The sequence below is a fragment of the Artibeus jamaicensis genome, unplaced genomic scaffold (genome assembly GCF_021234435.1).
Source record: "Artibeus jamaicensis isolate MK-2021 breed Jamaican fruit bat unplaced genomic scaffold, CSHL_Jam_final contig_471, whole genome shotgun sequence".
Lineage (NCBI taxonomy): Eukaryota > Metazoa > Chordata > Mammalia > Chiroptera > Phyllostomidae > Artibeus > Artibeus jamaicensis.
This window is the reverse complement of record NW_026521850.1, coordinates 4849542-4877164: the sequence shown is the minus strand read 5'-3', so window position 1 is coordinate 4877164 and position 27623 is coordinate 4849542. Positions and strand designations below refer to the sequence as shown.

General features: G+C 56.7%; 2 protein-coding genes across 2 annotated transcripts in view; one reads left to right on the top strand and one right to left on the bottom strand.

Annotated features, from left to right (window-relative positions):
- PRRX2 (paired related homeobox 2) overlaps window positions 1-4897 on the top strand; it is a 43488-nt gene extending 38591 nt beyond the window's left edge. Inside the window, exons 2-4 of the mRNA XM_037145613.2 lie at window positions 85-272; window positions 886-1064; window positions 2091-4897. Coding sequence (XP_037001508.1) covers window positions 85-272; window positions 886-1064; window positions 2091-2226 — 503 coding nt within the window. The 3' untranslated portion in view covers window positions 2227-4897. The remainder of the gene's footprint in view (window positions 1-84; window positions 273-885; window positions 1065-2090) is intronic.
- Window positions 4898-11179: 6282 nt separating this feature from the next.
- On the bottom strand, window positions 11180-21674 carry PTGES (prostaglandin E synthase). Its single transcript, XM_037145504.2, has 3 exons — window positions 21365-21674; window positions 18574-18656; window positions 11180-11824 (listed from the first exon to the last, which is right to left on the bottom strand). Exons 1-3 carry the CDS (start codon window positions 21491-21493, stop codon window positions 11575-11577), a joined length of 462 nt encoding a protein of 153 aa, XP_037001399.2. The 5' UTR covers window positions 21494-21674; the 3' UTR covers window positions 11180-11574.
- Between the last annotated feature and the right edge of the window lie 5949 nt (window positions 21675-27623).

Below are 27623 nucleotides of genomic sequence, written 5' to 3'. Positions count from 1 at the left end.
AGGAGTGGCCTTTCCTGGCCTGGCTGTGGACACCCACCGCGCCATGGCCTCCGCCCCACTGACCCTCGGGTTCCTCCCCCACAGGTGAGTGTCCCAGTCCTGGGCGCGGAAGCGCCACCAAGCGGAAGAAGAAGCAGCGGCGGAACCGCACCACGTTCAACAGCAGCCAACTGCAAGCGCTGGAGCGCGTGTTCGAGCGCACGCACTACCCTGACGCCTTTGTGCGCGAGGAGCTGGCCCGGCGTGTCAACCTCAGCGAGGCGCGCGTGCAGGTGAGGGCGGCCCATCGGTCGGCCATCTGTGGGGCCGTGCAGTGACCATTGGCTCTGGCTTAGGGACTTGCCCAGGTGAGGCATTTAAGAGCAGGAACATCTGGGGCCAGGAGGGCTGAGGTTCAAACCCCAGCCCTGCCACTTACTAGCTGTGTGACCTGGAGTGAGTTACTTAACTTGTCTGTGCCTTGGGTGCCTCCCTGTGCAATGAGGGTCCCGGGGGTCTGTTTCCTAGAGGTCCTCTGAGAATTACAGGAGTCAGTACATTGTAAAGTGCTTGGAGCTGTGCCCGCCACAAAGGGTTCTGATAAATAAAAGTCGTTGTGAAGTGTCCTGTCCACTGCGCCAGCCGCGAGCTGAGAGCTCAGCATGCAGCTCCCTCGCGATAACCTCACAACAGTGAAGTGTCATTTATTGGCCGTTTCATCCATTCACGCCCCCCTTCTCTAGCACACTCTCTCACCCCCACTTTACAGACGTGAAAAGTGGGGCTCGCAGAGGTGAAGCTGCCAGTCCCGGGCTGGGAGCGGAGCAGGCACACGCTGGGTTCAAAGGGACCGGGGTCCCCTTTGCGGCCGGCTCCACCCTGCTCACCGTGCCCTCCCACCCCCAGGTCTGGTTCCAGAACCGCCGGGCCAAGTTCCGCCGCAACGAGCGGGCCATGCTGGCCAACCGCTCCGCCTCGCTGCTCAAGTCCTACAGCCAGGAGGCCGCCATCGAGCAGCCTGTGGCCCCCCGGCCCACCGCCCTGAGCCCAGATTACCTCTCCTGGACGGCCTCGTCCCCGTACAGGTGAGAGCCAGGACCCTCTCAGGGAAGGAGGGGTCACAGCCAGGGGACCCCGGGGCGTGTCAGGGCCCAGGCTCCTCTGAGCATCTGAAGAGACCTGTGAACTGTGCCCACGAGCCCCTTGGACTGGGGGCCCACCTGGTGGTATGTGGGCAAGTGTTTGAGTGTGTGCTTGTGAGTGTGTGTGTTGCATGAGTGTGTGAGTGCACAGGAGTGTGCGTGTGCATGCACACTCCTGTGCACGTGAGCGTGTGGAAGGGTGAGAAGACCAGGCCTGTCTGGAGGGGAAGGGAAGAGCCGCTGCCACCCTCAGGCGCCCTGTAGGACGGCTGGTGAGAGAGCCCAGCACCGCGCCCACCCTCCTGGCCAGAAACTGAGCCCAGGGGGGCTGAGAGAATGGCCTCCCCATCCTGGGGACCCAGCGGGGTTCCAGAGCCAAGTCCTGGGGCAGTTTCTGCTGGTCAAACCTGGAAAAAAGGCTCCGCCCAAGGTGGCAGGGTGAGGCAGAAGAGGGAGGGGGTGCTAGGAATCTGTTCCCCACAACTCCAGGGGGTGCCCCTTAGTCTGTGAGCAGCTCTGCTGGAGCCCTGGTCTCCTCAAAGGTGAGATCCAGCAGGTCAGCTTGTGGGATCGGAGTCCTAGTGACGCCTGAGATCTCTCCCAACTGCCCCTGCCCCGTCCTCACCTGGGGCAGGAGAATCACGCAGAGGCACCCTTAAACAGAGGTGTGTGTTCATTCACCTGCAGCCCGCGCAGGTGCTGGGGTGAACGGGACTCGGGCTCGGCTCTCAGGAAGCTCCTGGTCCAGCGAGGAACGTCCACACACCACTGTGCTGGCTGTGGGTGCTCCTGACCCCTCCCCAAATGCTGCAGCCCCTTGTCACCCCACCCCCAGCGGAAAGCTTCCTGGGAGAGCAAGCTGAAGAGGGGGGGGGCGGGAGAGGCTGGGGTCCAGGACAGGCAGCCAGAAGTGCCCCGGGCACCACGCCGGCCACACCCAATGCGTCCTGTGTCTTGTGTCGCCCCCAGTACAGTGCCACCCTACAGCCCTGGAGGCTCCAGCCCGGCAACCCCAGGGGTCAACATGGCCAACAGCATCGCCAGCCTCCGCCTCAAGGCGAAGGAGTTCAGCCTGCACCACAGCCAAGTGCCCACCGTGAACTGACCGCCTGCCCTGTGGGGACCCGGCTGCCTGCCTGGTCTACAGTGACAGAAAAGAGGGCAGGCACACAGGAAAGTGACCTCCTCCTGTCCCTGTCCCCAGGGTTCTCCTGGCCCTTCTGTCCAGCCCAGACTCCTGGGACGGAGAGGCTGCTGAGATGCCAAAAGCCTGGCTGGAGACTTCGGCCCATGACCCTCAGAGGTGTTGGGCTGGAAGGTGGAGCAGGAGCTAACCAAGGACCTCATTTACTTTGTGTATTAAAACCAAATAGCTTTTGTCTTTAAGAAATAAAAAGTTGTTTAAGCCCAAAAAGGTTGTGGGAGGGCAGGTACGGGCAGCAAACCAATTAGGGGCCGCCATCCAGGGTCCATGGAGACTGGGTCCAGTGGCCAGCGAGGCCAGCTGTCCACACATCTGTCTCCTTCTGAATGAAGTCCTGCCTCACCCCACAGAGCCCCAGGGTGGGGACAGGGACAGGAGGACAAAGAGCTGCCCCAGACTCTGTGGACATGCAGGGTCTAAGTGACTCTGAGCAAGAGGACCCCTCCCCTGTCTAAGAGGTCAGGGAGTGACCCCCCTGCCCTAGGGCACGGTGCAGATGGGTGACCACGAACTGGCCAGAAGGTGTATGGGCAGATGCTGAAATGAAATTCCCTGTTTTTGTGAATACAAAAAGTGGGGGACCCCTCTGAGCATTTGACTGTGGAGGAGCCTGGGCAAATGGCCCGCAAAGTTGGGGCACAGAGCGGAGGTCCTAGGCAGGCTTACAGGATGGAGTAGTCCCAACGGTTCAGGACACCAGAGGGCTTTGCTCAAGCCCCCCAAGCCACCTTTTTGCAGGTGGTAACTGGGGGCGACAGAGGACACCTGTGCCACCAGCCAGTGACACCAATGAGGAGCTACAGAAAACTGCGGGGTGAGGGCAGTGGTCTGAAGCCAGCCCCTCCGCCCGGCCCTCTGCCACCCCTTCAAAGTTCATGTCTGGCACTTCAACTAGCCCCCAGGAAATAGGACGGCGCTCCCTGACCCTCGAGGGTGCGAAGATGACCAGCCCCTTCGTTTGGGCAGCCCTCACAGTGACATAGTGGTCACGCACGCCCTGACGGGGTCAATATTGTATCATCTGCCAGCCCCACAGCCTCGGAGCACCCCTAAAGGGCCAGCGGTCCCACCTACAGGCCACATCTGGATGACCTCAGTCAGGTCCAAGCTACGTGACAAAGGCTTGCTTGAGGGAGGGTCCCATTTTTGTTTTAAGAAGTATGGTGACTATACCCATGAGTGAGGTGAGGACCCCTCCCCAGTCTCCCCCAATTCACCCCTCGATGACCTCCCTTGTACTCTGCCTGGAACTCCACCGTGAAAACATGGTCCTTGTGGGCGGAGCTTGGCCCTGTCTGATGTGCAGACGTGAGTGGGGATGCTCACTGCGTGACTTCCTGGTGGCTGGATGGTTGGGACTCAGTCAGCACCAAGGGGGGACCGAGGGGGACCAGGGAGGCACAAGCTGGAGCTGAAGCCGTGGGAGGGGCCATGCTGCTCACGCCCTGACTTGGCTCGGGCCCACCTGACAGGAGGGCAGGGCTGGAGCCGGGGAGAGAGCTGCACCTGGACAGGTGTACCCGTGGATGCAGCCAGGGCTGCGTTTTCTCACTCAGTGTGGCCTCTGCCTCGGGCTTTTTGGGCCTTCATTGCCATTAATCACTGAACAAATATTGTGGAACAGCCACTCTGCACCAGGCCCTGAGGAGAAAGCAGAGAGGACCGACATAGGGTCCCTGGCTGCAGAGGCCATACCCAGCACACGAGGCCCCAGACTTAGTCTAAGGCATCTAGGCAGACTTCCTGGAGGAGGAGTCTGAGAAGGATGAAGCGTTCACCAAACAGAGAGGAGAGGGAGAGCGGTGCTTCTGGCTCAGGGAAAGCAAATGGGAAGGCCCTGGGGAAAGCCAGCAGCCGTCTCTTCGGGGCAGTTCCAGGGCTGGGTGTCCCGGTGTGGAATGAACACATGCAGGAGCCAGCTCCTGTGGGACAGGTGTGGCCAGGTCTAAAAGTTTGGATGTCACCCTGGCACTCGGAAGCCACGGAGGGGATTTGCTTGGAGGAGGAAGCTGCACCCTGGGCGCTGTGTGGAGGCTGGGGCAGGCGTCCAGGCAGAAGAGACAGCATCCTGGGCCAGCTGGGGTCAGGTGTCAGATCGGGGAGGTGTCCTGGACACAGCAGGGTCGGGGGCTGATGACGAGATGATGGGCTGGGGAGAAGGCAGAGGCCAGGGGGCCAGGATCTGGCTTAGGCACCCGGAAGTGCCCGGGGAGGAAGGAACCCTGGGAAGGAGACCTGCCTGCTAGAAGTCCCTGGAAGATGCTGGTTGCCTTCCACGTGGACAAGAGTGGGACCATCCTGGTCTGAGTAAGAGTCCTCCCTCACACAGAGCTGACCCCTCCCACCTGGCAGGGGCTTTGCACCAACCAAGGGCTGGCATGGAGCCCAGAGCAGGGAGCTCCTAGGCAGCCAGTGTCTCTTTCCTCCCCAGAAGCCCTGAACAGGGAGCGAGAAACCGAGTGGCTGGGCGCCCAGCACCCAGGCACCTCCGGCGATCCAGCATTTGCGCAGATGCAGGCCCGCGGGTCTTGCTCTGTGCAATTCAAAGTTGGGGTGGGTGCCCCGAAGCTGGCTAGGTTGGGGCAGTCTGCAGCAGAGATGGGGTCAAGGGGAATGGGGGCGGGGCGGGGCTCCCGCTGAGGGCCTGGAAGGCAGGTCCCAAAACTGCCAGCTTTGGCCAAAGCCAGGGCCTGGTTCCCACAGAGGCACTGGCCCTGCGGTGGGACGCAAGTATGTCAGTGTCACTTCCTCCCAAGTGCTCTAGAAAAAACAAACCCGCTTAACTGTTTACACATGTTGCTCGGGGCGCTGAGGGAGGGGCGCGGGCCCTCCCTGTGAAAGAAAATACATCCAAACCTCGCTGTAGCAGGGCAGCCCCAGTACAGGGCCATGCGGAGCCTCCTGGGCACCAGGCCCCGGGGATAACTTTCCACGAGGGGCAGGTACCCAAGGCCCCATCCCAGGCTGGGAGAACTCAGAGCGTCTTTGTCTCCCTTTGTGTGTGTGTGTGTGTGTGTGTGTGTGTGTGTGTGTGTGTGTGTAAAGGAAATTCATTTGAGAGAGAAATGGGGAGAAAGGCAGCCTGGCTCTTGGGAACCCCCAAACCTGAGAAATGATGCCCAGAGCTTTACAATGAGTGAGGCACTTCTCTGGTCCTCAGTTTCCCCCTCCGTAAACGAGAGTAATCACAGAAGCCACTTCCTAGGGTTTATTGGCACCTTACTCTCCACAACTGGGGCTTGCGTGTCTATGGCGAAGGAGCACAGGGAGCGGTGGAGTCTGAGGAAGTCAAAACTCTTCCCGTCCTGGGGGTAGCTGGCACTGTCCCTGCCCGGGAACCCGGTACACGCGTTGCAGGGGCCTGGAACCTTAGGAGCACCGATTGGGGACCAAACCGTGTCTTCAGCTCCTGCACCCCCGCCACCCGCCCCTGGAGGGCACTGTGGGGCCACAGAGCAGGGAGAACACCGCCCCCTGCCCACACAGATCACCCAGCCTGCAGCAAGCTCCAGACGCAGCCTTCCTTCTCTTGGAAGACAAAGAAACCAGCAAATCCCCAACCACCAGCAGGGGTCACAGCAAGAAAATCAGCACAAGTTTTCCGGAAAATGCACCAACAGCCTTGAAAATGTGTGCGTGCTCTTGCTCAGAAATTTCACGTCTAAGCCCACGTGGAGAAATAATCCAAAACGGGGTGGGGGTGGAGGGAGTGTGCCCAGATGTTTCTCACACCGCAACGCCAAAAATCTGGGAAGACACACACCAAATCGGCAATGGTTTAAACCTCATAGAGACTCCCCAGGCCCCGGTCTCCGCATTGTCTGCAATGTGACTAACCGCCCGGGAGAGAAACACAACAGGCAGGCCGGTGCGACAGTGCCGACTACACAAGCAGCCCTCTGAAGACGCAAATGGGCGCTTGCTTCCCTTCTCCGTCCCCTGCGGTGCCTCAGCCAGAGCTGGACTCGTCTTTTCGATACCGTTGCTGAGTGAGCGCGCCGCCCCCAGCTCAGCTGTGACGCCCCATCAGTCCTCTGGTCTTGAAGCTCTGTGGTCCAACCCCGTTTTGTAGTGCAAGTGCTGCAGAAAACAGGTTTGAGGGCTTCTTAACTCTCGGTCTGCCTCTTAGAAGTGGGAAGGGATTGAGCTTGGGGTGTGAGGGGCAGCGGGGGCATCTGGGAATCGGAAGAACTGAAAGGAGAGGGGGGTGTGGCGGCCTGAGGCTAGGACAGCCCCGTGACCCCCAACCCAGGCAGCCACACCTCTGTGCCTGGTCCCTGTGTGTAGGGACTTGCTTCTGACCAAGAGAATAGGGAAAAGACAAAAGGACTGCGCAGATGTAATTAAGGTCCCTAATCAGTTGACTTGGACTTAATCAAAAGGGAGGTTGCCCTGGGTGGGCCTGGCCTAACCTGGTGAGCCCTTCAAAGAGGGCCCTTCAAAAGAAGAGAGTCAAAGCAGAGGGATGCTGCCCCACTGATCTTGAAGAGCAAGGGCCTTGCCGTGAACTGCCCGCGGTGGTGAGGGCCTTGGGCTTACAGCGCACGGAACCGAATTCTGCCTGCTGCCCATCTGGATGGGCGTGGAAGGGGACACTGAGATGGGGGGGGGGGGCTCGGCCTGGAGGAGCCCTTGACGGCAGCCTTGTGAGACCCCCAGCAGAGGACCCAGGTAAGCCGTGCCCAGACTTCTGATCTACAGAAACCACAAGGTCATAAATGGTGTTGTTTTAAGCTCTGTTTGTGGCAACTGGTTACACAGCATAGAAAACTAACACAGGTGGACATGGAGCTTGGAAGTCCCACCTTGAGCTTGGCCTCGCTCTGCCTGCGGTACCCCCAGACCCCAGATGATCTACCAGGCCGTAGCAACGACCTCCCATTTTAACTCCTTCCGGGCGATTCTGCACAAGCTGACAGATGAACTGCCCCCACCTGGAGCCTCCTATGGCTCCCCACGGCCCTCGCCACACAGCCCATCACCCAGGCCAGGTATCAAGGCTCCGCCATCCAGCCCTGCTCTCCCTGCCGGCCTCAAACCCCCCCGTCCCGTACCCCAGCTTCTGGAGACGAGCCCGACATCTCAGTCCCCTCTCCCCATCACTCTCCTTCCTTCCACGGTCCCCTTGAAGCCCCCACCCAGCCCTCCTGCCAGAGAAAATCCATTCCAACAAGGGAGACGATGGTGTCGACTTTCGAACAAACCAAGGTAACTTCCGGGCCGTCAGCAGACACAGTAGCGCGTCTGGGGAGGCGCGTGCAGGTGAAAAAGATGAATTCAGTGTCATAATTTTATATTTGGACAATGGGAAGAAGAATTCTATTCTCTTTCCAACTCAAATTTTAAAAAGTGAAGCTTTCTTTATTCAAAGTCTTGGTTGGTACGGATACCAACAGGAGCGACAATGGTCACATAGGTGGCCGTGTGGCAGGGTCCCCTGGGAGCAGGGGTAGAGAAACATGACCCACCTCAGCCTCTCTCTCCCTGGGGACACACAGACACTGTGGGTGTATACATACCTATAGCATAATTAGTATAATGTAATGTATATTTAATGTGCATGTATATAAATATACCACGCACATCACATGCAGCATACATATGTCTTTACTGCGCCTCGTGGGAACGTCTGGGAAGTGACAAACCCTAACATGAACAGTGACCTTCTCAGGGATGTGGGGTCTCTAGTCTCGATACATAGACCCCTTGTAAATGTCCCTGCTCGGGCTGCATATTGACAAGACGGGGTGGACAAAAGCAGGTTTACAGTCGTGAGTACATGAAACAGTTTATTCTTGTATTCTGTTGATTAATTGCTGCATTATTTTGCATACAAACAGCTGTAAACCCACTTTTGCCCCACCCTGTATTATTGGAAAAACCCTATCCGAATCGGAACCATCTTTTCCGGGGGGCGGTGTACACCACAAGCCTCCAGGGCAGGCGCGCCTTTTGGTCCGGCGAGTTTGCTTCTAGAAACACACCTCAAAGAACAGCAGGTGCACGGAGGTCGAAGTTCGAAGGCGCCTGAGAAGGACTCCACCGTGCTGATGCTGCCTGGAAACTCGATTCCCCAACCACGAGGGCAGGTCCCATAAACAAGGAGGGTATCGGGGTGACCGAACGCTGGGAGCTGGTAGAATTCATGACATTGGCCGTGGGAAGGCCTGGGAGAAAGGGCAGGTGGACAGTTACTAAGGAGAGTCTCAACCAATGGATGACAAAAGGGGAGACGGAGCCCCCGAGCACAGATGCCACCACGCCTGTGACACGCAGGTGCCTCCCAGCACCAAGAAACCCTCGGTCAAATTTTTTTGCTGTGAACTTCCATCCAGGGTAAAAACAGTCCTGAACCCCTATCTCTGTACTTCACACACACACACACACACACACACACACACTCACTTTACACACCAGTCATTGACTGGAAATGCCCTAGGAGCCAGGTGCTGTCCCCAGACCTGGGGACATGGCACCATACCCCTGCCCCCAAGAGCACGCGTGGTAGATGAAGACACCAGATGAAGGAGAGTGTGGGGCCGCCCTCTGAGGGGAGAAGCCGTGGGGGGGGGGGGGCTTGGCAGGCCTGAGAAGCCTCTGGGTTGGGTGGGGGATGGGGGGAGGGATGGACGTGGGGCTCTGATTGGGAAGCTGTTGCAGTGACAGAGGCCCTGGTGGCACCGAGTGTGAACAAGTGTCCCAGAGCCCCAGAGTGTAACACAGGACAGACTCTGCGCAGTGAGATTATGGGAGGTTTACATTTTCTTTCTTTGAGCTTTTCTGTGGTTCTCAAGCCTTTGCTTGACATTGACCATGCTGTGAGCGGAGTAATTAAGTTCTTGAAAAGCCCACCCACCTTCCAGGTTCCAACTCCAACCTGCCTCTCCCAGGAAGCCCGCCTGGAGTGCCACCAGCTCCGACAGACACTCCCTCTTCTGTGACTGCCCTGGCCGGTCTGCAAGGCCATTCCCGAGAGCAGGGGCCTCCTGGGCACACACACACAGTGGCCACAGGGTCCCTGGATTTTATGTGGAAAATGGGCTCTACCTCCCTGGGGCATCCCCAGGTTCTGTCCCTGCCCTCAGGACTGTGCAAACCAGGTCCCTTTGTACCCTCACTTCTGTCTGTGCCTCCAAGTCCCTCTCAAAGGAAGGAAGCGCTTGGAAAGCCTCAAGCCAAGAAATTCACAAAAGGACGGAGCCCCAGGGGTTCCTTGGAGGGGCCCTTATGGGCCTGGGGAAGTCGGGTGGGCAGGGTGCATCAGCCAGCGCCTGTCTGGGCTTCCCCCTTAGGGATGTGTACTGGGGTGGGTGCAAAAGGGTCCACAGCATTAGACCCATCTGGCAGCGAGTTAAGGAGAGGGACCCCACTCACAGCCCAGCACCCTGACCCTGGGCTCTGGGCTCTCCCAATCCCATTTCCCAACCCTTCTCCCGGGCTCTGAACTCCCAACAAGCCCCAACCCCAGGGGAGCCCCACTGAGGACCCTTTGGCCTCCTTTCCCTCCATACCCCCCTCCCCACCACTTCTCAGCAGCAAGACCCCAGGGGGCCAGAGCTGGCTCATCTTTGGACATCCCCCAACCAGTGTGACTCACCCTGCATCTCCGGAGAGTTTCCACCTCCCCCCAAGCAGGGGTTGGAGGGCCCTCCCTGTGCCCCCGCTGCACCACCTGCCCCATTAGGGTGCTGAGCACTTGGAGTTGTCACTGTCTCTTGTCCTGGTGTCCCCCAACTGTCCCTGCCCTCAGGCTGGGCACTATCAGAGGTGGTGCCACACCGGTGAACGAATGATGTGGTGCGCAAGGAGCTCAGCATCCCTGTGGCTCCGCCCCCTTCCCCGGGTCCCAGTGCCATCGGATGGCCTCCTCATCTGGGTCCCATCTGGGTGCGTTGCCCCCTCAGCCCCTTTCTCCAGGAGGAAAACGATAGAAATATAAAAACACACGCGAGACCTGCTTCTCTGAGCCTTACTTCCATACCTACATCCCCTCCCTCCGGCTTAAGGAGTTAAGAGGAAAATTCCAAGTACCGCACAGCATGTGTTGAGCAAACCGCAGGCACTTAGATGCGAGACTAGCACTTCCCTGGCTCGTGTGCTGCTGCGGCCCAAGAATGGAAGCTCCTCTCACCACCAGGGGGCAGTGCCATCCGCTCCGGCTCCGAGGTCGGAACACCACGGGGTAGGGGCTAACTCGGGCTTCCGGGAACCCCCCTCCCACTCCCTCAGTCCGGAGGGGGCAGGGGTTCAGAGGCTGCAGAGCGGTGGGAGGCCCCCATGCCCAGATTCCGGAGGGCAGGGCAGGGCAGGGCAGGGCTGGGAGGGGGTTTAGGGAGAGTGAGGTAGTGGAGTGAAGTGGTTAGAACAGGGCCACACAGGTCCTGAGACAAGAGTCTAGGAGAGTCCTGATTCCCCAAGGAGGTGCACACTAGCGATTTTTGAAACTGGCAGAGATTGAAGGAGCCAGAAGTTTCTTTAAGTGGTCAGTCATTCAAAGCCCTTGGTCCTCAACTAACAGCCCTCAGGAGCGGCGAAGGCCTCAGGGAAAGAAGGCCAACCTCGCCTCCGCCCTTCCCATCAGCACCTGCTCCAAGGAGAGCGGGACCGGCAGGAAATGTGGGCAGCACAGGGAGGAGTCACCAGGACCCAAACGCATGAAACTGCACCCCACCTCACCAAACTCCCACCTCCAGTGAAACCGAGAAACCACACCCCGGCTGACCCTGGGCCTCTCCAGGGACCGGTAGGGGCTCCCAGGCCTGACCACGGCTGGGGCTCACAGGGCAGCTTTCTCCACATGCGGACGTCCAGGTGCCCCTCCAGACTGGCCGAACCGGAGACTCTGGGGACAGTCTGAGAAGTTTGCATTTATTATAGCTCTGGACCGGAGGGCTGTCGGCTGTAGGGACCTGGGCTGCGTCTCTGCGCGCTCTCCCTGTTTTTGGGCAGGAAGAGACTGGGTGATGTCTTCGGTGCTGTCACCCGAGTAGAGGGACTGTCTCTCAACCCTGACGACCTGTCTCTAAACGGTTCCGACCAGCGCCTTCTCCCAGGAATCCAAGGGGCATGCATTCACATGTGTGTGCGCACACACAGGCCGGCTGGGCCAGGAGCCTACACTCAGCAGGTTGCTAGGAAACCAGGCCCTGGGGTCTATCCCAATCTTGAAAGAACGCCCAGTTCCCCAAGTAAGGCCCAGCCCAGGTGGCTGGCGGTCAGTGGTCCAGCAGCCGAGGTGTCAGTGGCCAGTCACAGGTGGCGGGCTGCTTCCCAGATGATCTGCAAGGCCATGGAGGCGCAGGGGACCTGGGCCACCGTGTAGGCCAGAGAGCGGGTGGGTGCCCGCAGCTTCCCCAGGTAGGCCACGGTGTGCACCATGCGGCCCAGGAAGACGAGGAGGAAATGCATCCGGGCCACGAACGGGTTGGGCTCCAGGAAGGAGTAGACAAAGCCCAGGAACAGGAAGGGGTAGATGTTCTCCATGTCGTTACGGTGGGCTCTGGAAAGGTAAGGGTGGACGGTCAGCCAGGTGGCAGCTTTGAGAATGTCCCAGAAGCTGGGGCCCTCTGCCCTGAAAGGCCCTGTGCCACTGGGGGTCATCTCAAGGGCACCAGACTCAAGTCCCTTTGTGGCCAGAACAAGAGGTACCCAGAGGTAGGAGGGGTGGCCACTCCCAAGCTGGCCCTGCCAGCAGCTGGGGAAACAGCCTGTTACCAGGCTAGGAGCCGTGGGTGGCTGGTTGGGGTCATCTTACCAAGCCCTAGGGCTCACCAGGACTTGGTCCCTGCCAGTCTCCCCAACCTTGTCCTCTGGCCTTGGACCTCCCCCACCACGGGCAAAGTGGGGCTCCAAGGTGCTGAGTGAGGGCCGGGTGGACCTGGGTCTGACTCAAGTTCACGCTCTTCATCAGCAAGGCCAGGCTTCTCCAAGGTTGCTCCCTTTCCAAACACAGGTTCCTGGGCCCTCCCAGGTGGAATGGGTTGGAGCCCAGGAGCCCGCCTCTGAAATCCACACCTGCCTCTAATTCTGCCCCTGAACAGAAGCAAATCCCCTCCCCCTTTCAGGGTAAAAACAACAGAGCAGCCTCCCCTGGCTGCAACCAACCAGCTGCCAGACCCTAGCGACGCTCTTCGTCCCATCTGTGCTGTCCTGCTTTTTTTGTTTAAAATAACCAAGTGTGTGATACAGGGTGGGCGGGGGAAGGGCTCAGGGCGGCCTGCGTATAACCCTGCCGTAAACAAATGACCGAGAAGGAAAACTCGCCCATTTCAGCTAAGAGTCCGTTCACATTTTCCATGACTCCTGCTGACGGGTAGCGTTCTTTACAGAGGGTGGGCAGGTCGGGCCCCACAAGTTAGACACTGAGCAAGTGATGACAGCCATAGACGGCATGATAGAGGCTCACATAAATGGGAGCCTGGTGCCAGGGCATGACCTCCCCGTGGGAGAGGCCACGCGTGTGAGGTGCAGGGACTCTGCTGCAGCAGGAGCCCCTTCTCCAGGCCTGCCTTCCAGCTGGAATGCATCTCACCTCCGCCCAGCCCAGCGCCCCGGGCGGTGACCCACTGCAGAGCCTTAGGCAAGGGCTGTGGTATGCGGCCTGACCAAAAGAGACTGGACCGGGCGGGGCAGGAAGAGGACCCGGAGCTCCAGGCAATCCACTGCTGGAGGGGTCTCAGCAGGGTGGGTGTCACGGGGAGGAAAGGTTTGCACAGCAGCCTGGAGGATGCAATGCGGGGCATCCACGCAGGGAAGACCCTTCCCAGGGAGGAGATTTGGCACCCACACAGGCTCTGAGGTGGGGAGAAGCACAGTATATTGGAAGCCTAGAAAAGTGACCCAAGTGGCTGGAGTGGGGTGCAGGAGGGAAAGCGAGGCCAGACAAGAGTGGGGAGGGGGCCTGAGAAGCAAGGTGAGGAGTCGAATTCAACCCCAGTGCACAAAAGCTCCTATAAAACCAGCAGGGCCTGGACCTTTCTTAGGTCAAACTCAGGACACAGTGGTCAGGGTCTCCACCCTTATGTCTTAGAGCCCAGGTGAGCCTGCCTTCTCCTTCTCTCCAGGAATCGATCTTGGGACCAGGCCACATGGAAAGGAAGTCCCTAACTGGGCAGGTGTCACCCACGGGGGTGGGGGCTGCTTCCTCCCAGACCAGAGACAGGAGGTCCTGGCTGGGTCTTGGCCACAGGGAAGAGGGACAGAGGAAAGCTGAGGGCAGGGGCCACTCCAGTTCCCCAATCAGGCAAGTCCCTTGCCTCACCTGTGAGTTACAGAGAGAAGGCGGCAAAGATCCCTCTAAAATCGCCCCGCCCTTGGGAATGGCCCTGTGACACAAGCGCCCCACCCGCTTGCTCTTAGAGGGACACATTTGGAAAACCTGTTTTAGGTCAGGTCAGTGTGTTCCAGAAGGTGCTCTGTCCACCCACATGGTGAAGCCACCTGGAGGAGTGTTCCTGTCCTGTGTGAGTTACAGGTATGAATGAGTGATGTCCCCAGAGTCCTGAACTCACAGCCCTGCTTGGCGCCCGCAGACTCCTGCCTAGCGCTTCTCTTATGGAGTCGATCCGTCTCCTAGTTGGTCCCCTCTTTTCCTGCTGCCTGACAGGTCCCCGGCATGACCACCTTTTCCAAGGACCTGCCTCTCGGGAGGGAGGTCCCGGGACATGTCCGAGACAGGGCAGCTTCAATTTTGCCATTTTTGCTTCCAGCAGTGTCTCAGGCATCCTTGGCCCTGGGGCCCACATTTTTTAATAAAAAGTGAATGAATGAATGAGTTTCACAGGCTGGTTATGCTTGTCCTGAAACTTTTAGGTAAATAGGTAATTTTTGTCATAGTTACATAGTTTTATCTAAAAGCTTCAGGAAAACCATAAGTAGGCTATGAAACCCATTCATTTACTTTTCCTTAAAAGTATCTATTTGTATTTTAAGAGTGAGTCTTTTTAAAGAAAGCAGTTAAGAGACTAGTTGGCCAAACCCCAAAGAGCAGGTGAGGGGGGAGAAGATAAGGGAGGGGACAGTCGTGGCAGGCATGGGCCCCTGGAGGTGGAGAGGGGCCCTTGCAGGAAACCAAGCAGGGGAGCTGAGCCCTGCCCCTTGGGGCTGGAAGGCTCAGAGTCGTCCCCCCTCCACCCCCGAACCATGAGGAAGGAGAGGTGGCTGGGACCTGGCGCTCAGCCCAAGGGTCAGGCCGGGTCCTCCCTCGCCCTCTGCTGTGTGCAAACCACAGAGCTGCCCCAGACAGGGAGAAGTGGGGAAATTAGGGATGATGCAAGAAAACGCATTCCCTTCCTCCCCGCCCCAAAATCTGGATGGGGAGACAGGACGGAGTCACGTACCCGAGAGATGCCCGGGCAAAATGTGTCATTCCGATAACCACGGCTTTTTCAGGGTAGAAGTCATCCAAGGCATCCCCGCTAGACTGAACTTGCAGGCTTCCTGCAGCACCAGCCCCGCCCCATCAGACAATCGGGGCAACACCAGCTGCACTCCGCGCCATCGGGTGAGGGGGAGAAGGAGGTCGGTCCCCTGGAGACAAAGCTGGCTGCCAGGGCCGGTCTCTCCTCTTCCCGTGCCCCGATCTCCTTAAACGCTGGCCTTGAACTCGGGTTGGAGACCCCGTAAAGAAAGGCTGCTCAGTTTTCAAGGCAGGTGTAATAGAAGACAGTAAAGTCGCCTTCAGGCAGAGGACAGCCTCCTGGCTTGACAAACCAGAGTCTTCCTCCATAGATAAGAGTTCCCTCCTCCAAAGGCTGCTGGGAGAGCCCGGGGGGCTTGGTGCCTATCAGGTGCTTAGATGGAGCTGAGAGGATTATGCTGAATGAAGTCAGTCAGTCAGTGAGAGACACATATCCTATGATCTCACTTGGAATCTAGCCCTAGCGGGTGTGGCTCAGCGGGTTGAGTGACGGCTTGTGGACTGAAAGGTTGCCGGTTTGATTCCCAGTCACGGCACACGCCTGGGTTGTGGGCCAACCCTCCAGTTGGAGGTGTGAGAGAGACAACAGATCGTTGCTTCTCTCCCTTTCTTCCTCCTTTCATCTCTCTCTAAAAATAAATAAAATCCTTTAAAAAGATGGTACCTGAGCCACTGCGTTCCAGGGAGAGACAGCCCGCCACCCAGGACACAGGGGACAGGACCCAGAGAGAAAAGCACTGGTCAGCGGCTGAAAGCATGTTGGGGAAATTGACAGACGGCAGCTTTGATCTGATTAACCCTTTCCTGATTCCAAATCCCTCACCCACACTTCCTCCTCCTTATGAAAAAGGCTTGAAAGGAGATGGAAGATGGTCTGATGGGTGCAAACCCGCCGTCTTCTCAGATCACCAGCCGTCTTAACGAAGCGTCCACAGAGATTCAGTCCCTGTCTCTGCTTATTGGGTCTGGCGGTGACAGGCGGCCCGAACACTGGCTTTTCTGGTTTCACCCTCGCTGCCGGTTCCTACACACAGACTCAGACTGGGCCAAAATACACAGGCCAAGGACTTGGGGGGCAGCCTAAAAAGGAGGTGGGCTTCCTCCTTTTCCCGGAGAGCTGGCTCCTGACTGGCGGAGCTGGGCTCATGGCCGGGCTCCAGCAGGTGCTCACCTGCAAGGCAGGTGTACCTCCAAGAGCCAAGGCCTGAGGGCTTTCCTGTTTGTGCAGAAGGGGGGCCAGACCACCCTGTAAACTCTGGTCTAATATTTAACCAGCTTTCGCTTCCAAGGCATCTTTCCCTCCGGGACCCGGTTCCAGCCGGTGCTTGAGGAGCTGGTGCCAGGCTGTGCGAGTCTGAGCTCTGTGCCCTCAGAGTTCATGATATAGAGTCAGGAGGAGGAGCCCGGGGGACCAGGAACCCCAGGTCCGGCACGGTAGGTCCCCAATAAATACCCACCAAATAGATACAAGGCATCAGTAGATAAGAGGTGCTCAGAAAGTGCTGAACTGAATCTCAAGCATTTGAATGTCACTACTATTACACATGGTGGGTAACTGTGGTCAGAAGAAAAAACTGACCCTGGCCAGGTAGCTCAGCTGGTTAGAATGTTGTCCCGATACACCAAGGTTACGGGTTTGATCCCCAGTCAGAGCACATATAAGAATAAAACAATGAGCCCTGGCTGGTGTGGCTCAATGGACTGAGTGCAACCTGTAAACCAAAGCATCACAGGTTTGATTCCCAGTCAGGGCACATGCCTGGGTTGCAGGCCAGGTCCCCAGTAGGGGGTGCACTAGAGGCAACCACACCTTGATGTTTGTCTCCCTCCCTTGCCCTCTAAAAATAAATTTTAAAAATCTTAAAAAAAAAAAGAATCAAACAATGAATGCATCAATCAGTAGAACAAACATCAACAACAAAAAATGACATGTGTGTTTCTCATATAAATTTTTTAAAAAACTGAATTGGGTGGGTGCAAATGTCTCTTGATGGCATGGGTACAGCCAGAGAAAACACACCAAGTGTTCATAAGCCCGTGTGATCACTCCTGTGCCTCAAGTGAGCTTGGCTACACAGAACCCCAGGGCCTTGGGGGAAGCCAACATCCTGCTGGTGGCTCCTGTGAGCTGGCTCAGGCTGTCCGGTCTGGGCAGCTGGTGCCCACTGCAGCCCAGAGGCTCAAGCCAACCCAGGGTAGGGGTGGGGAGAAGGGTCCCCAGTATGGATTTAAGAGTGGATAAGGCTTTTGTTCACTGAAGCACAACTAGGTCTCAGTAAAGGGTCTTGCACATAGTAGGTGCTCATTACATGCTAACTGGATGATGGCTAGATGGATGGGCCTCATATGAGGGACCAAATGCTGTAAATATATTAGAAAAGGTGAAACGGCAAAGAATTTCACTTCTCACATTAACATTTCTGTGAAAGGTAAAAGCCGCACGTGTACAGATTCTTTGCAGCGACCGAGAAAATAACAACGAAAATGAGAAAAACAGGCTTTAAGAAAACACTCTCTATTACTTCTACAGTGTCCCACCCATTTCTGCCTGCAACGCAGGAGCCCTGTGTGAGGGTCTCTCTCCTGTCTCGCTCCCGTTCGGCTGCCCACCCTCCCCACCTCTCCGTGACTCCGAGCGCAGCCCCCACTCTCCAGCCCCTGGTGTGAAAGAGCAGAGAGGAAACCGCCCAGAAGTCCCACACTGGGACTGGCGACATGGAATTAACCCTGAGTCTCGGATGGAATTTTTACACGGCCATATTTAAAGAATCACTTTTGAGTAATATTTACTGACATTGGAAAAAGCTCATGAGATGCTGCTGACTGAAAAATATCAGAACCCCCCAAACTGGGTATACAGCGCGTGCTTATGTGGATAAAAAATATATAAAGTATCTAGAAGACAAGGAGAGACAGACAGAAGAGAGTGTGAACAGGGACTGGAATCCTAAGTGGGTTTCCTTTCCTCGTCTCTGTATTGCCAACGTCACCCACATTGTCTGAAGTGAATAGTTCTGATTTCTATATAAGAAATCTTGTTTTTGATCGGCTGGGGGGATGCTAAGTGTAGGAAAAGATGTTCAACTTCTCTCGGGATAAGAGAAATGCAAAATAAACCAGGACGTGACATGCATTTCCACCTGTCACGTTGGCAGTGTGTCCGCCCGGAAGCGGAGGCGCCGAGGTGGCCGGCCAGAGAGCAGCAGCCTGCGCGGTGCCGGGCGGAGGCCTGAGGCCCCTTTGGCGGTCTTTCCTGCCATCTGACTGCATCCGCGGTTTTGCTCGCACGTGCAGAGGCCAATGAGAGGTTTTGTGCACTCTGTCTGTAGCACAGAGTAAGAATGGCCTCGGTGCCCATCAGAGGGGACTTAGGTAAGTCAAGGGTCAACCACGCGCAGGGCGACGACAGACACTGCAGCCGCCACACAGTGAAGGTCGGCGCGCTCTAGGAGCCAAGGTGAAACCATCTCTGCCGTGAGAAAGCACACAGTGCAGACCAGTGAGCAGAGGCTGATGGTTTGCAGGTGCGTGGGACAAAGCTCGGCACCTGTGTTTGTAAGGGCAGAGGAGCCTGGGACAGTGTCTGCCCCGGAGGGTAGCCCTGGCCGGGACACGGTGGTCACAGCCGACAGGGAGACAGCTCGCTGAATAGCCTTCTCTAACTTTGTAATCCGGGGCCATCAGCATGTATTCCTCTTCCACAGTTAGAAACCAAGGCAGTGAATAAGATGGGGCCACCTGAGGGGGCCAGGAAGGCAGCGGACCCGGCCTTGGGAGCCCTCCACGCCCCAGTGCTCAGAAGTGGGCGGGCCGAGTCCCGCGGTACTTGCCTGAGGCAGCGGTCCACGTACTGGTCGCTGCGGCAGTACTGGAGGCCTCCGTGTCTCAGGGCGTCCTCGGGGTTGGCGAAAGCCTGAAACACATCAGCTGAGAATTACTGTGCGTGCGATGGGCAGCCTGGTCACGTCCGTTCGCCAGCATCCGGGAGCTCCCTCTATGTGCTGAGTGCTGGGGACTCACAGTGAACGAGGCTGCCACACACCAAATGTTTGTGTCCCCGCAGCAGATTCAACCGTCCAGACCTAACATTTGTGCCCTTACAAAAAAGACCCCAGGCAGCTCCCTAGCCCCTCCTGCCGGGTGAGCACGAGGCCAGAAGATGGCTGTCTAAGAACGAGAAAGCAGGCCCTCGCCAGACCCAGCGTCTGCCAGGGGTTTGACCTTGGACTTCCAGGCTCCAGAGCAGTCAGCAATAAATTTCTGTTGTTTGTAAACTGCCCAGTGTATGGTATTTTGTTACAGCTGGCTGAACACACGAATGCAAAGGCTCTCCTGCCCCGCTCTTGTGAAGCTCCCAGTCTAACAAACCAGGACAGAATGGGGGGGGGGGGGGCGTGTTAAGCAAAAGAAGACAGGGTTGCCTCAAGAACATTCACAAAATGTTCACTCAGAGCTGACTGAGTCTGGGGATCACAGAAGGCTTCTCTGGGGCAGTGACAGGAAAGCTGAGGCTTGAAGGATGCATCAACATCAACTGGATGGAAGGAGGGCTGGAGCAACGGCAACTGAGGCAGAGGAAGAGCATGTGCAAAGGCCCCAGGGTCAGAACAACAGGGGCACTCAATGAATCGTCCATGGAAAGCAAAGATTTAAGGTCACGCTCAGGTTATCAAAGGCTCACGCCCATCACTCACGCTCCGCTCCTCCCTGCTGGCACCTGAGTAAGCCAGCTCCACCAGCTCACAGCAAACCCGGCCTCGGCACCGGGTCTCAGAATTGCCCACCCAATGGCGTATCCTGCTGCTTCTGACTCAAGATGCTTTGTGGCACCAGGCACTGGCTTGTCCTGCCTGGTGGGCCTGACCCTGTGCCCTCCCCAGAGGTAAATGGAGCCCATGCCTGATGCGTGTCTCAGGATCAGAGCACTGCGCCCCCCCTGCCCAGATTCTTCCCTCTACTAGCCCTAAGTCATGGAATCACCAATCCCCATGGCCCTGCACAGTCTGTGGACTCGTGACACCCTGTAAGGGGTCTCGGCATTCGGCAGGCAGCTGCCTGTGGAGTTCACGGTTGCCCTGCAGACGACTAGAATACAAGTCAGCCCAAGCAGGGACCAGCAGTGGAGTGGGCGGAGGAGGCCCGTGGCCAGAAGCTGGGGGGCCCCAGGGAACGCTGGTGAAGGGGTCCGGTCACAAGTCAGGAGAACCAGCACCGAGGAGCATTTACTGCACCAGGGCCCAATCCTCTTGGCGCTGTGACCACTACCCTGGCGTCCAGCGGAGGAAACTGAGCTCCCGGACAGGCTCGGGTCCCAAGGCTGGTGGGTGGAGGAGCCAGCGCCAGCACCTGCATCTGCCACCTCCGGGCCACCTCCCCAAGCTGAAATGAGAGAGACACTGGTGGGCTGGCTCAGTCTGAGGGGGGAATGCCGTCTGCCCCTCCCCTCAGGCCAGGCCGACAGGCACTCAGACAGACCTGCCTCCTCGCTTCCCCGAATTCTCAGGCAAAGGAAAAACTCTGGGTCCCAGAACCTCACTGTCGGGGTCCCACCCCCTGCGGCAGGGTGTGAACCTTGCAGCTGGACACCTGGGTTCAAACCCAGGTGTGCGACCTTCAAAGTAGGAGTGTCTCCTCTCCAGACCCGATTCCTCACGTGGAACACAGGCAACTACAACCCCTCCTCCCACCCCAGGGTCATGCTGGGGATTATTACTGCTCAGCACTCAGAAGGGACTCGGTGGGAGGGAAGGGCTGTCCCCGCTGGGTGTCTGTACCCGGCAGCCCGGGGTGGGCCACTGCAAGGAGGGGGCCAGGTGCTCAGTGTGCCAGGAGTAACTGCACCTGGTGGGCTGCCCTGGTGGAAGGCAGGCAACTCTACAGTGCCTACCCCGGACCCCCCCAAGGATGCCAGAGCCAGCCTCACCTTGCCTTTGCACTCGAGGAAGGGGCACGCTTTCCTGGAAGGACTGCTCTACTGAAATACCAGTGGGTGCCCCCTGGGCCTTGGCCCCCAGCTTCTCCACTCCCTCCCACCTTCCAGTGTGGGTGGCTCCCATCTGCTGGCCCCGGCTCAGGGCTGGGCCACTTTATTGCTGTTTTGGTTCTGGGACTCAGGGACTCCGACTGGAGGGCGAAATTCCTCCCTAGAAGCGGAGCCCAGCGGAGACCAGCCTGTCCTCCAGGGCCTGCGGCCGGTCTGTAAGTGACCGGGCCAGGGAGCTGGGAATTTCCACTGGAAGCTCTTGGGTCCTGTTTCGCCGGTTCCCACCCCACCCAAACCTCCGATCTCCTGTGCTGGGAGGCGGCCAGGTCGGAGGAGCGTTTCTGTGCGCTCTCTCTCCACCCCGGGGGCTCCTAGTCTCAAGAGCTCAGCCGCACTCATCGTCCTGCCTACAACTTAGCTGGTGGCACAGCTGAGTGAGGGAATCTCTTCAAACAGAGGACAGGGAGGCGCGGGCCCTGCTGAAACCCGGGGCCACGGAGGTGCCTTCCCTCAGGACTGGGCGAGGCCCCGGGGCCCCACAGCTCCGGACACTCGCATCCTGGCGCTGAAACCACCGTGGTAGCGAGCGGGGAAGCGCGCCCGCGGCCAGCGCGGGGATCCCCGAGGGCGGCACGTACCTTCTTCCGCAGCCGGACTTGGCCGGTGATGACCGCCACCACGTACATCTTGAGGATGAGCAGCGTGCTGCAGAGCAGGAAGGCCGGGAGCACCTGGCCGCTAACCAGCGCCAGGACCGGGGAAGGCATCTCGACGCGGGAGCTCCGGGAGGACGCGCGGCGGTTTCTAGAGGAGCGAGGAGGCGGGGAGAGCGGCGAGGAGGCCCGTCCGCGCCCAGCACCCGCCCACTCCCAGCCAGCTGCTGAAGCACCTCTGACCCTAGGTGCTTGGGGGAGCAGGCACCCTGCGGGTGTCCCAGGACCGTCCCTCCCCGGAAAATCCTTACCCACTTTCTGTTTCCTGTTAAAAAAATATTCAACCGAGTAAATTTGAATATCTAATTGGCTCTACTGAGGGATTCATGAATCAGGCCTCAGCCAGTCTGGCAGCTAAACGGGTGCTTGCTGCAAGGGACGGCTCAACACTGAAGATGTTTATAGGCAGAAGGTGGGGGGAGCTAAATGGGAAAGGAAAGAAAGGGTTCTTTTGAAGCCCCCATTTCTTTGGGGGAGGGGAAGAGAAGGGAAAGGAGTTTTATCATGAGATTGCCTCTTCTTTTCATGGGGGTGGGAAGGGGGCAGGTGGTGCCTGCATGCAGATCAGGGCGCTGGCCCAGGCATTCCAGATTGCTTGATTAGGGTTGTGGTCCAGGCAGAGGTTTGACTGCGATTCCTCCAGGCAGTAGGTCTAGTTTTGGTATCGTGGGCTTTTAGCGCCAGCGACGCCATACTGGGCCTGTGGTTTTCTCTTTGACGTCCCTCATCTGTAAAGTGGGGGTGTGCAGCTGTGCCTTCCATCGGGGGGTGCGACAAAGTGCGGCACCTGCCAGGACCTCTGCAGGTAGTAGATGTTGCTCACCTGTGCTCACCTCCCTGCGAGTCAGGGCAGGTGTTGGGCATGAGAACCGAGCCCTCTGCCCCCGACTCAGCCCGGACACCTGAGCCGCAGCCACACCCCCACCCTCACTGATGTGACTTTGCTACTTGCGATAGGCTGCATATTGCCCCCCCCAAGATGTCCCCGTCCCCATCCCCAGAGTCGGTGACTGTGTTACCCTACATGCCCAAGGGGACTTTGCAGAGCAGATTACCCTAGATTTCGTGGGTGAATCTGATTTAATCGCAGAAGTTTTCCTAAGAGGGAGGCAGGAAAATTTGTGGACAAAAAAGGGGGTTCTATGGAAAGTGGCCTCACAGGGTGATCTGATCATAAATCCCTAACTGAGAGGGTTGTGGTGGGTCGTTACCTTCCCCCGGCATGTAGCTTTTGGTTGTTTTAATTCTTAGAGAGAGGGAAGGGGGGGAAAGAGAGAGGGAGAGAGGTGGGGATGTGCGAGAGAATCCTCCTCCCACTGCCCCTTGCGCACGCCCTGACCTTTCCTCTATGGAACAGAACCCGCATCCCGGGCCTGGGCCTCGACTGGGAATCAACCAGAGACTTTTTTTGCTTTGCAAAACGATACCCAACCTACTGAGCCGCACCAGTCAGGACAGGCACATAACTTTTTAGTAAAAGGTTTACCTTTGCCTCGAGCAAGCTCCGTCCTTTCTTTCTGTGTGTGGACATTAACTGGCCTCTGAAATGAGCAGTGGCCACCTCAATGGATGGCAGTCTTGTCAACCATCCTGAAACCCAGCCTGCATTGCGCTTTCTCCCGCCTCCCCATAATCTTCCTTAGGCCCCTCCTTCGAGTCAAATGCAGAGAAGAAGCTGTGAAACTGTTCTTCTCTGGAGCACCTGAGATCTTGCTGCCCAGTCCATGTCATCAGCTTGGCTCAGATAAACTCTTAGGAAAATTCTCCACAGCCTTAGCTGTCTCTATGTAGGCAGATAAGAGGGAGAAAAGATAAAGGAAGAAGAAAGGTTGTTGAGGAGGAAGGTGTTCTACAGATCGCTTTGAAGATGAAGGGAGATAGCAGGAGACCGCAGGCGGCTCCCACCCAGGGGCAGTGAAAGACTAGGGAACCCCTGCTTCCTCAGAGCCTCCGGGAGGACCCGGGCTTGCGGACACCTTGACTTTAGCCCACAGGGGTTGATTTTGGACTGCCGGCCTCCAGAACTGGCCTCCAGGCAACCAATCTGTGGTCATTCGCTAGAGCAGCCACAGGGCACAGGCCCACACTCACGGCTTTTCTCGGGCATCGCTGTGCTTTCCCGAGAGGCTCCGGGCAAGTTGTGGTGACTTCCCCAGGGGTCCATCAGCTCTGCCCTGGACCGAGTCAGCGGTCTGTGCCCTGAGAGTCTCCTAGGCCCTTGTTTCTGAATCCTCACCTTGCTGCATCCCCTTTCCCAGGCTTGGGGTGGGACCTCGGCAAAGGCAGGACTCTTGTCCCTCTAGTTTTGCCAACACGGCTTGCTTTGTCAGGGGCGCCCTGGGGAAGTGGGGGTGAGGGAAGATCTAACTTGGGCCTTCCCGAGGGGACAGCAGTGTCAGTGTGGCCTGTGTCCCAAAGCAGCAAAGACCAAGGCAAGGGCTGGTCAGAGGACAAAGACACTGGCCATGTGCTCTGGAGCCAGACTCAGCTGGCATGGAGTCCCGGGGCCGGCTTTCGGTGGCAGCTGTGTGGCTTCAGGCAAGCAGTTTCCCTCTCTGAGCCTGTTTTCTCAACTGTAAAACCCAGCTGGCAGTCGCTCACTCCCCAGAGCAGCTGAGAGAACTGAGATAGTCACGTCTAATTGTGCAGCGCCTGGCAGGTCCTGGGCCCTCTACCAGCTGAGCCTCTGGGCCTCGGGTTCCTCAAAGTGGGGACAGCAATTCCGACCCAGCAGGCCTGCCAGGAGGGAGACCCTTGGAACTCCCACCCTTACTGCTTCTCGTCCATTTGCCATATGCCGTATCTTCCTGCATCTGGACAAAAGATTCACTGGCAAATTAAAAAAAAAAAAAAGTAAGAAAGAAAAGAAAAACAAAAAGAGACACAGTGGACACCCACGTTTCCGGAGCGTGGGGCTGCCAGACAGGGCGGTCCCAGCCCCCAGAGATACCTCCGGGTCATGGCCAGGGACCGGGCTGGAAAGATAAGCCTGAAATCGGGTTTATCTCCAACTGGGTACAGGGTGGAACTGTGAGAGCTGGCTCCCTGGATGTTTCTATTTGAGAACAGAGGATGTCGGCCTCCTGTGCCCCCACCTCGGGGGACTGCTGGAGGTGGCTGTCTTCCTTGTGGCTCAGAAAGCTCAGCTGTGGGGTCTTTTGTGCCCCCTGAAAGAATGGTGGACTAGAGACAGCCAGAGAGGGACCCTGGGAATCCCTCCCTCCTTTGTGTAGGAGGCATGCGCAGTCCTGCTTGGTCTCTTCTGAAACGAGATGAAACACCCCCCCCCCCCCAGCAGAAACTGGGAAAACCAGCGCAGGCAAAGGGTGGGTGGTTACCTGCTGGCTCCTGAGGCCCCAAACCAGTGGGGCTTTAGGGAGGCCCTTCTGACTACACGTGTGTGACTTCCTGGTGGGAATGTTTGCCTCACTGGCTACTGAAATCAACCAGCTGAGCCAGGGCCTGGCAAGGAGGACAGACCCTTCTCAGATCTTCGGCCAAGATCGTCCCTAAAGCCTCACTGGGCTGGTGTTCGTGCCGTGTGGTTTCTCGTGGCAGCCACGGGTGTGGGGCCAGTTTTCCCTGAGCTCCAGGCACATTCGTTGCCTGTGAAACAGGGGCCCCTGCCTCACAGGTATGAGGGAGACTGGAGAGGGGGTGGGGTGCTCCCGTGGGCCTGGAGGCCTGTGGGAAATGCACCAAGCTCCATTCAATGGTACCTTTATTGTATATTTTAATCTCTTATTTTCATTGCATCTTTTCCAAACGTTCACAACAGAGCCGCTGTCACCTTTCTACACCTCTGTGCAAACAGGAGCTGCGCCCAGAGCCCCGCGCACTTCCTCCAGCTCGTCCCCCTTGGCGTTTCCCGTGGTGCAGGGAGCAGGTCTTCGCGGAGCAATTGTCTGACTTCAGAGGAGGCTCGGAGAGAGAAGGAAGCAGCTCCGCCTTGCCGCTGGTTCCTGACCCCAGGGAGCGGTCTGGGGAAATGCGTGGTTAAGGAAAAAACCCTAAACCGGGACTGCCCTTGAAGTGACCTTCCAGGTCAGATTTGTACTGTAGTCATCACGGTGATGGGGAAACTCCAGAGTGGGAAAATTTTAGTTTCGAGTAATAGTTAGTAATTAATGCAATTAAGCCTAGTAGTTCATGCGTGTGCAAAGCTATTGTTTCAGGACCTGCAGGCACGGCCGCCCTGACCCCAGGAGACCACAGTGGTTGACCTTTGTGCTCCGGGAGAGATCGTGAACAATCTAGATGCTATCCGAGCCATTGTGCTCCGAGGAGAGACATTCCGCCGCCCAGGACACAGATGAAGAAAATCACCCAGGGACTTCTGGGCAAGATGGAGGTGTAGGTAGACACACTTCACCTCCTTGCACAACCATAAGCAGGATCACAACTAACCTCAAAAAACAAAAGCACCCAGAACTGTGTGGAGTCCCAAAACCCAGGATTTAAAGAAGCCATATTCACCCAGATGGGCATGTGGGGCGGAGCCGGGGTGCAGGGGTGGAGAGGATGCAGTGTGGCAGCGGCAGTGACACAGTGGTGGCGGAAGAAGCGGTCCCACATTCATGAGTGGTGGATAAAATCGGGAGGGAGGATTAGAGACCGAGTGATCCCGGCCACAGGCCAGACCACGCAGCCCAGGGTTCCAGTGACTGGAAAACAAAGCCTCGTGACTTCTGGCTGTAAAAACCCATGGGGCTGGGGCGGAGGAATAAACTGCCGGTCTGTCAGGAGAGGCTTTTTAAAGGGCCTGCACGGTCCTAGAACGAACAGGAACCCACCTGCTCTGGGAACCAACACCAGAGCAGCAGCCAGGGGGGTGTCTGTCGCAAACAGGAACGGGAAGAAGTGACTGGAAAAGGGTCGTGTGCTGAGCAAGCCTCAGCATCATGGTCCCCTGTCCACTCCCTCCCCCACTACAGAGCCACAGAACAGTGAAGCGGGTTTTCTCTCACAACTACCTAGGGTTCTCCCACCCCATACAACTTAACAGGTGCCTGAGAGAAGGAGTCAAAGTAGCTCTACCTAACACACAGAAACAGACCCAGGGAGGCTGTTAAATTGAGGAGACAGGAAACGTGGCCCAAAGGAAAGAACAGAACAAAACCCCAGAAAAAGAACTAAATGAAGTGGACATAGCCAACCTACCAGATGCAGAGTTCAAAACATTGGTAATAAGGACTCTCAGAGAACTCACTGAATACAGCAAAAGCATAAGGGAAGAAATGAAGGCTACATTAAGTGAAATAAAGAAAAATCCATAGGGAACCAACAGTGAAGGGAAGGAAGCCGGGGTTCAAATCAATGATCTAGGACATAAAGAAGAAACAGTCAACCAGAACAGATGAAGAAACAAGGATAATTTTTTAAAAAAAAGAGGGAGAGAATAGGAACACTCTGGGACATCTCCAAATGCCCCAACATCTGAATCATAGGGGTGCCAGAAGGAGAAGAGGAAGAGCAAGAAACTGAAAACTTATTTGAAAAAATAATGAAAGAAAACTTCTCTAATTTGGCAAAGGAAATAGACATAAAAGTCCAGGAAGCACAGAGTCCCAAACAAGTTGGACTCAAAGAGGACCACACCAAGACACATTATAATTGAAACACCAAAGGTTAAAAATAGAGAATTTTAAAAGAAGCAAGGGAAAACAGAGTTACCTACCAAGGAGTTCCCATAAGACTATCAGCTGATTTCTCAAAAGAAACTTTGCAGGCAAGAAGTATTCAAAGTGATGAAAAGCAAGGACCCAAAATTGCTCTATCCAGCAAAGCTGTCGTTTAGAACTGAAGGCAGATAAAGTGCTTCCCAGACAAAGCAAAGCTAAAGGAGTACATCATCACCAAACCCTTTTTATATGAAATGTTAAAGGTACTTATTTAAGAAAAAGAAGAAGATAACAACTATAAACATTAAAATAACAACAAACTCACAACCATCAATAACAATCTAAAAAGCAAAAACAAACACAAACTAAGCAAACAACTAGAACAGGAGCAGAATCACAGAAATGGAGATCCTATGGAGGGCTATTAGCGGGAGGAGAAGGGGGAGAATGTGGGAAAAGGTACAGGGATTAAGAAGCATAATTGGTAGGTACAAAATAGACCGAAGGATGTTAAGAGAATTATAGGAAGTGGAGAAGCCAAAGAACTTATGTGCACCACCCAT

What these genes read in the sequence shown, in the direction of transcription:
- PTGES (XM_037145504.2), bottom strand. Translation starts at nt 21,493, where the DNA reads ATGCCTTCCCCGGTCCTGGCGCTGGTTAGCGGCCAGGTGCTCCCGGCC. An exon ending in AAGTCCGGCTGCGGAAGAAG is followed by an intron (nt 18,657 to 21,364) that starts GTACGTGCCGCC and finishes GATGTGTTTCAG; the next exon opens with GCTTTCGCCAACCCCGAGGA. An exon ending in TACGTGGACCGCTGCCTCAG is followed by an intron (nt 11,825 to 18,573) that starts GCAAGTACCGCG and finishes TTACCTTTCCAG; the next exon opens with AGCCCACCGTAACGACATGG.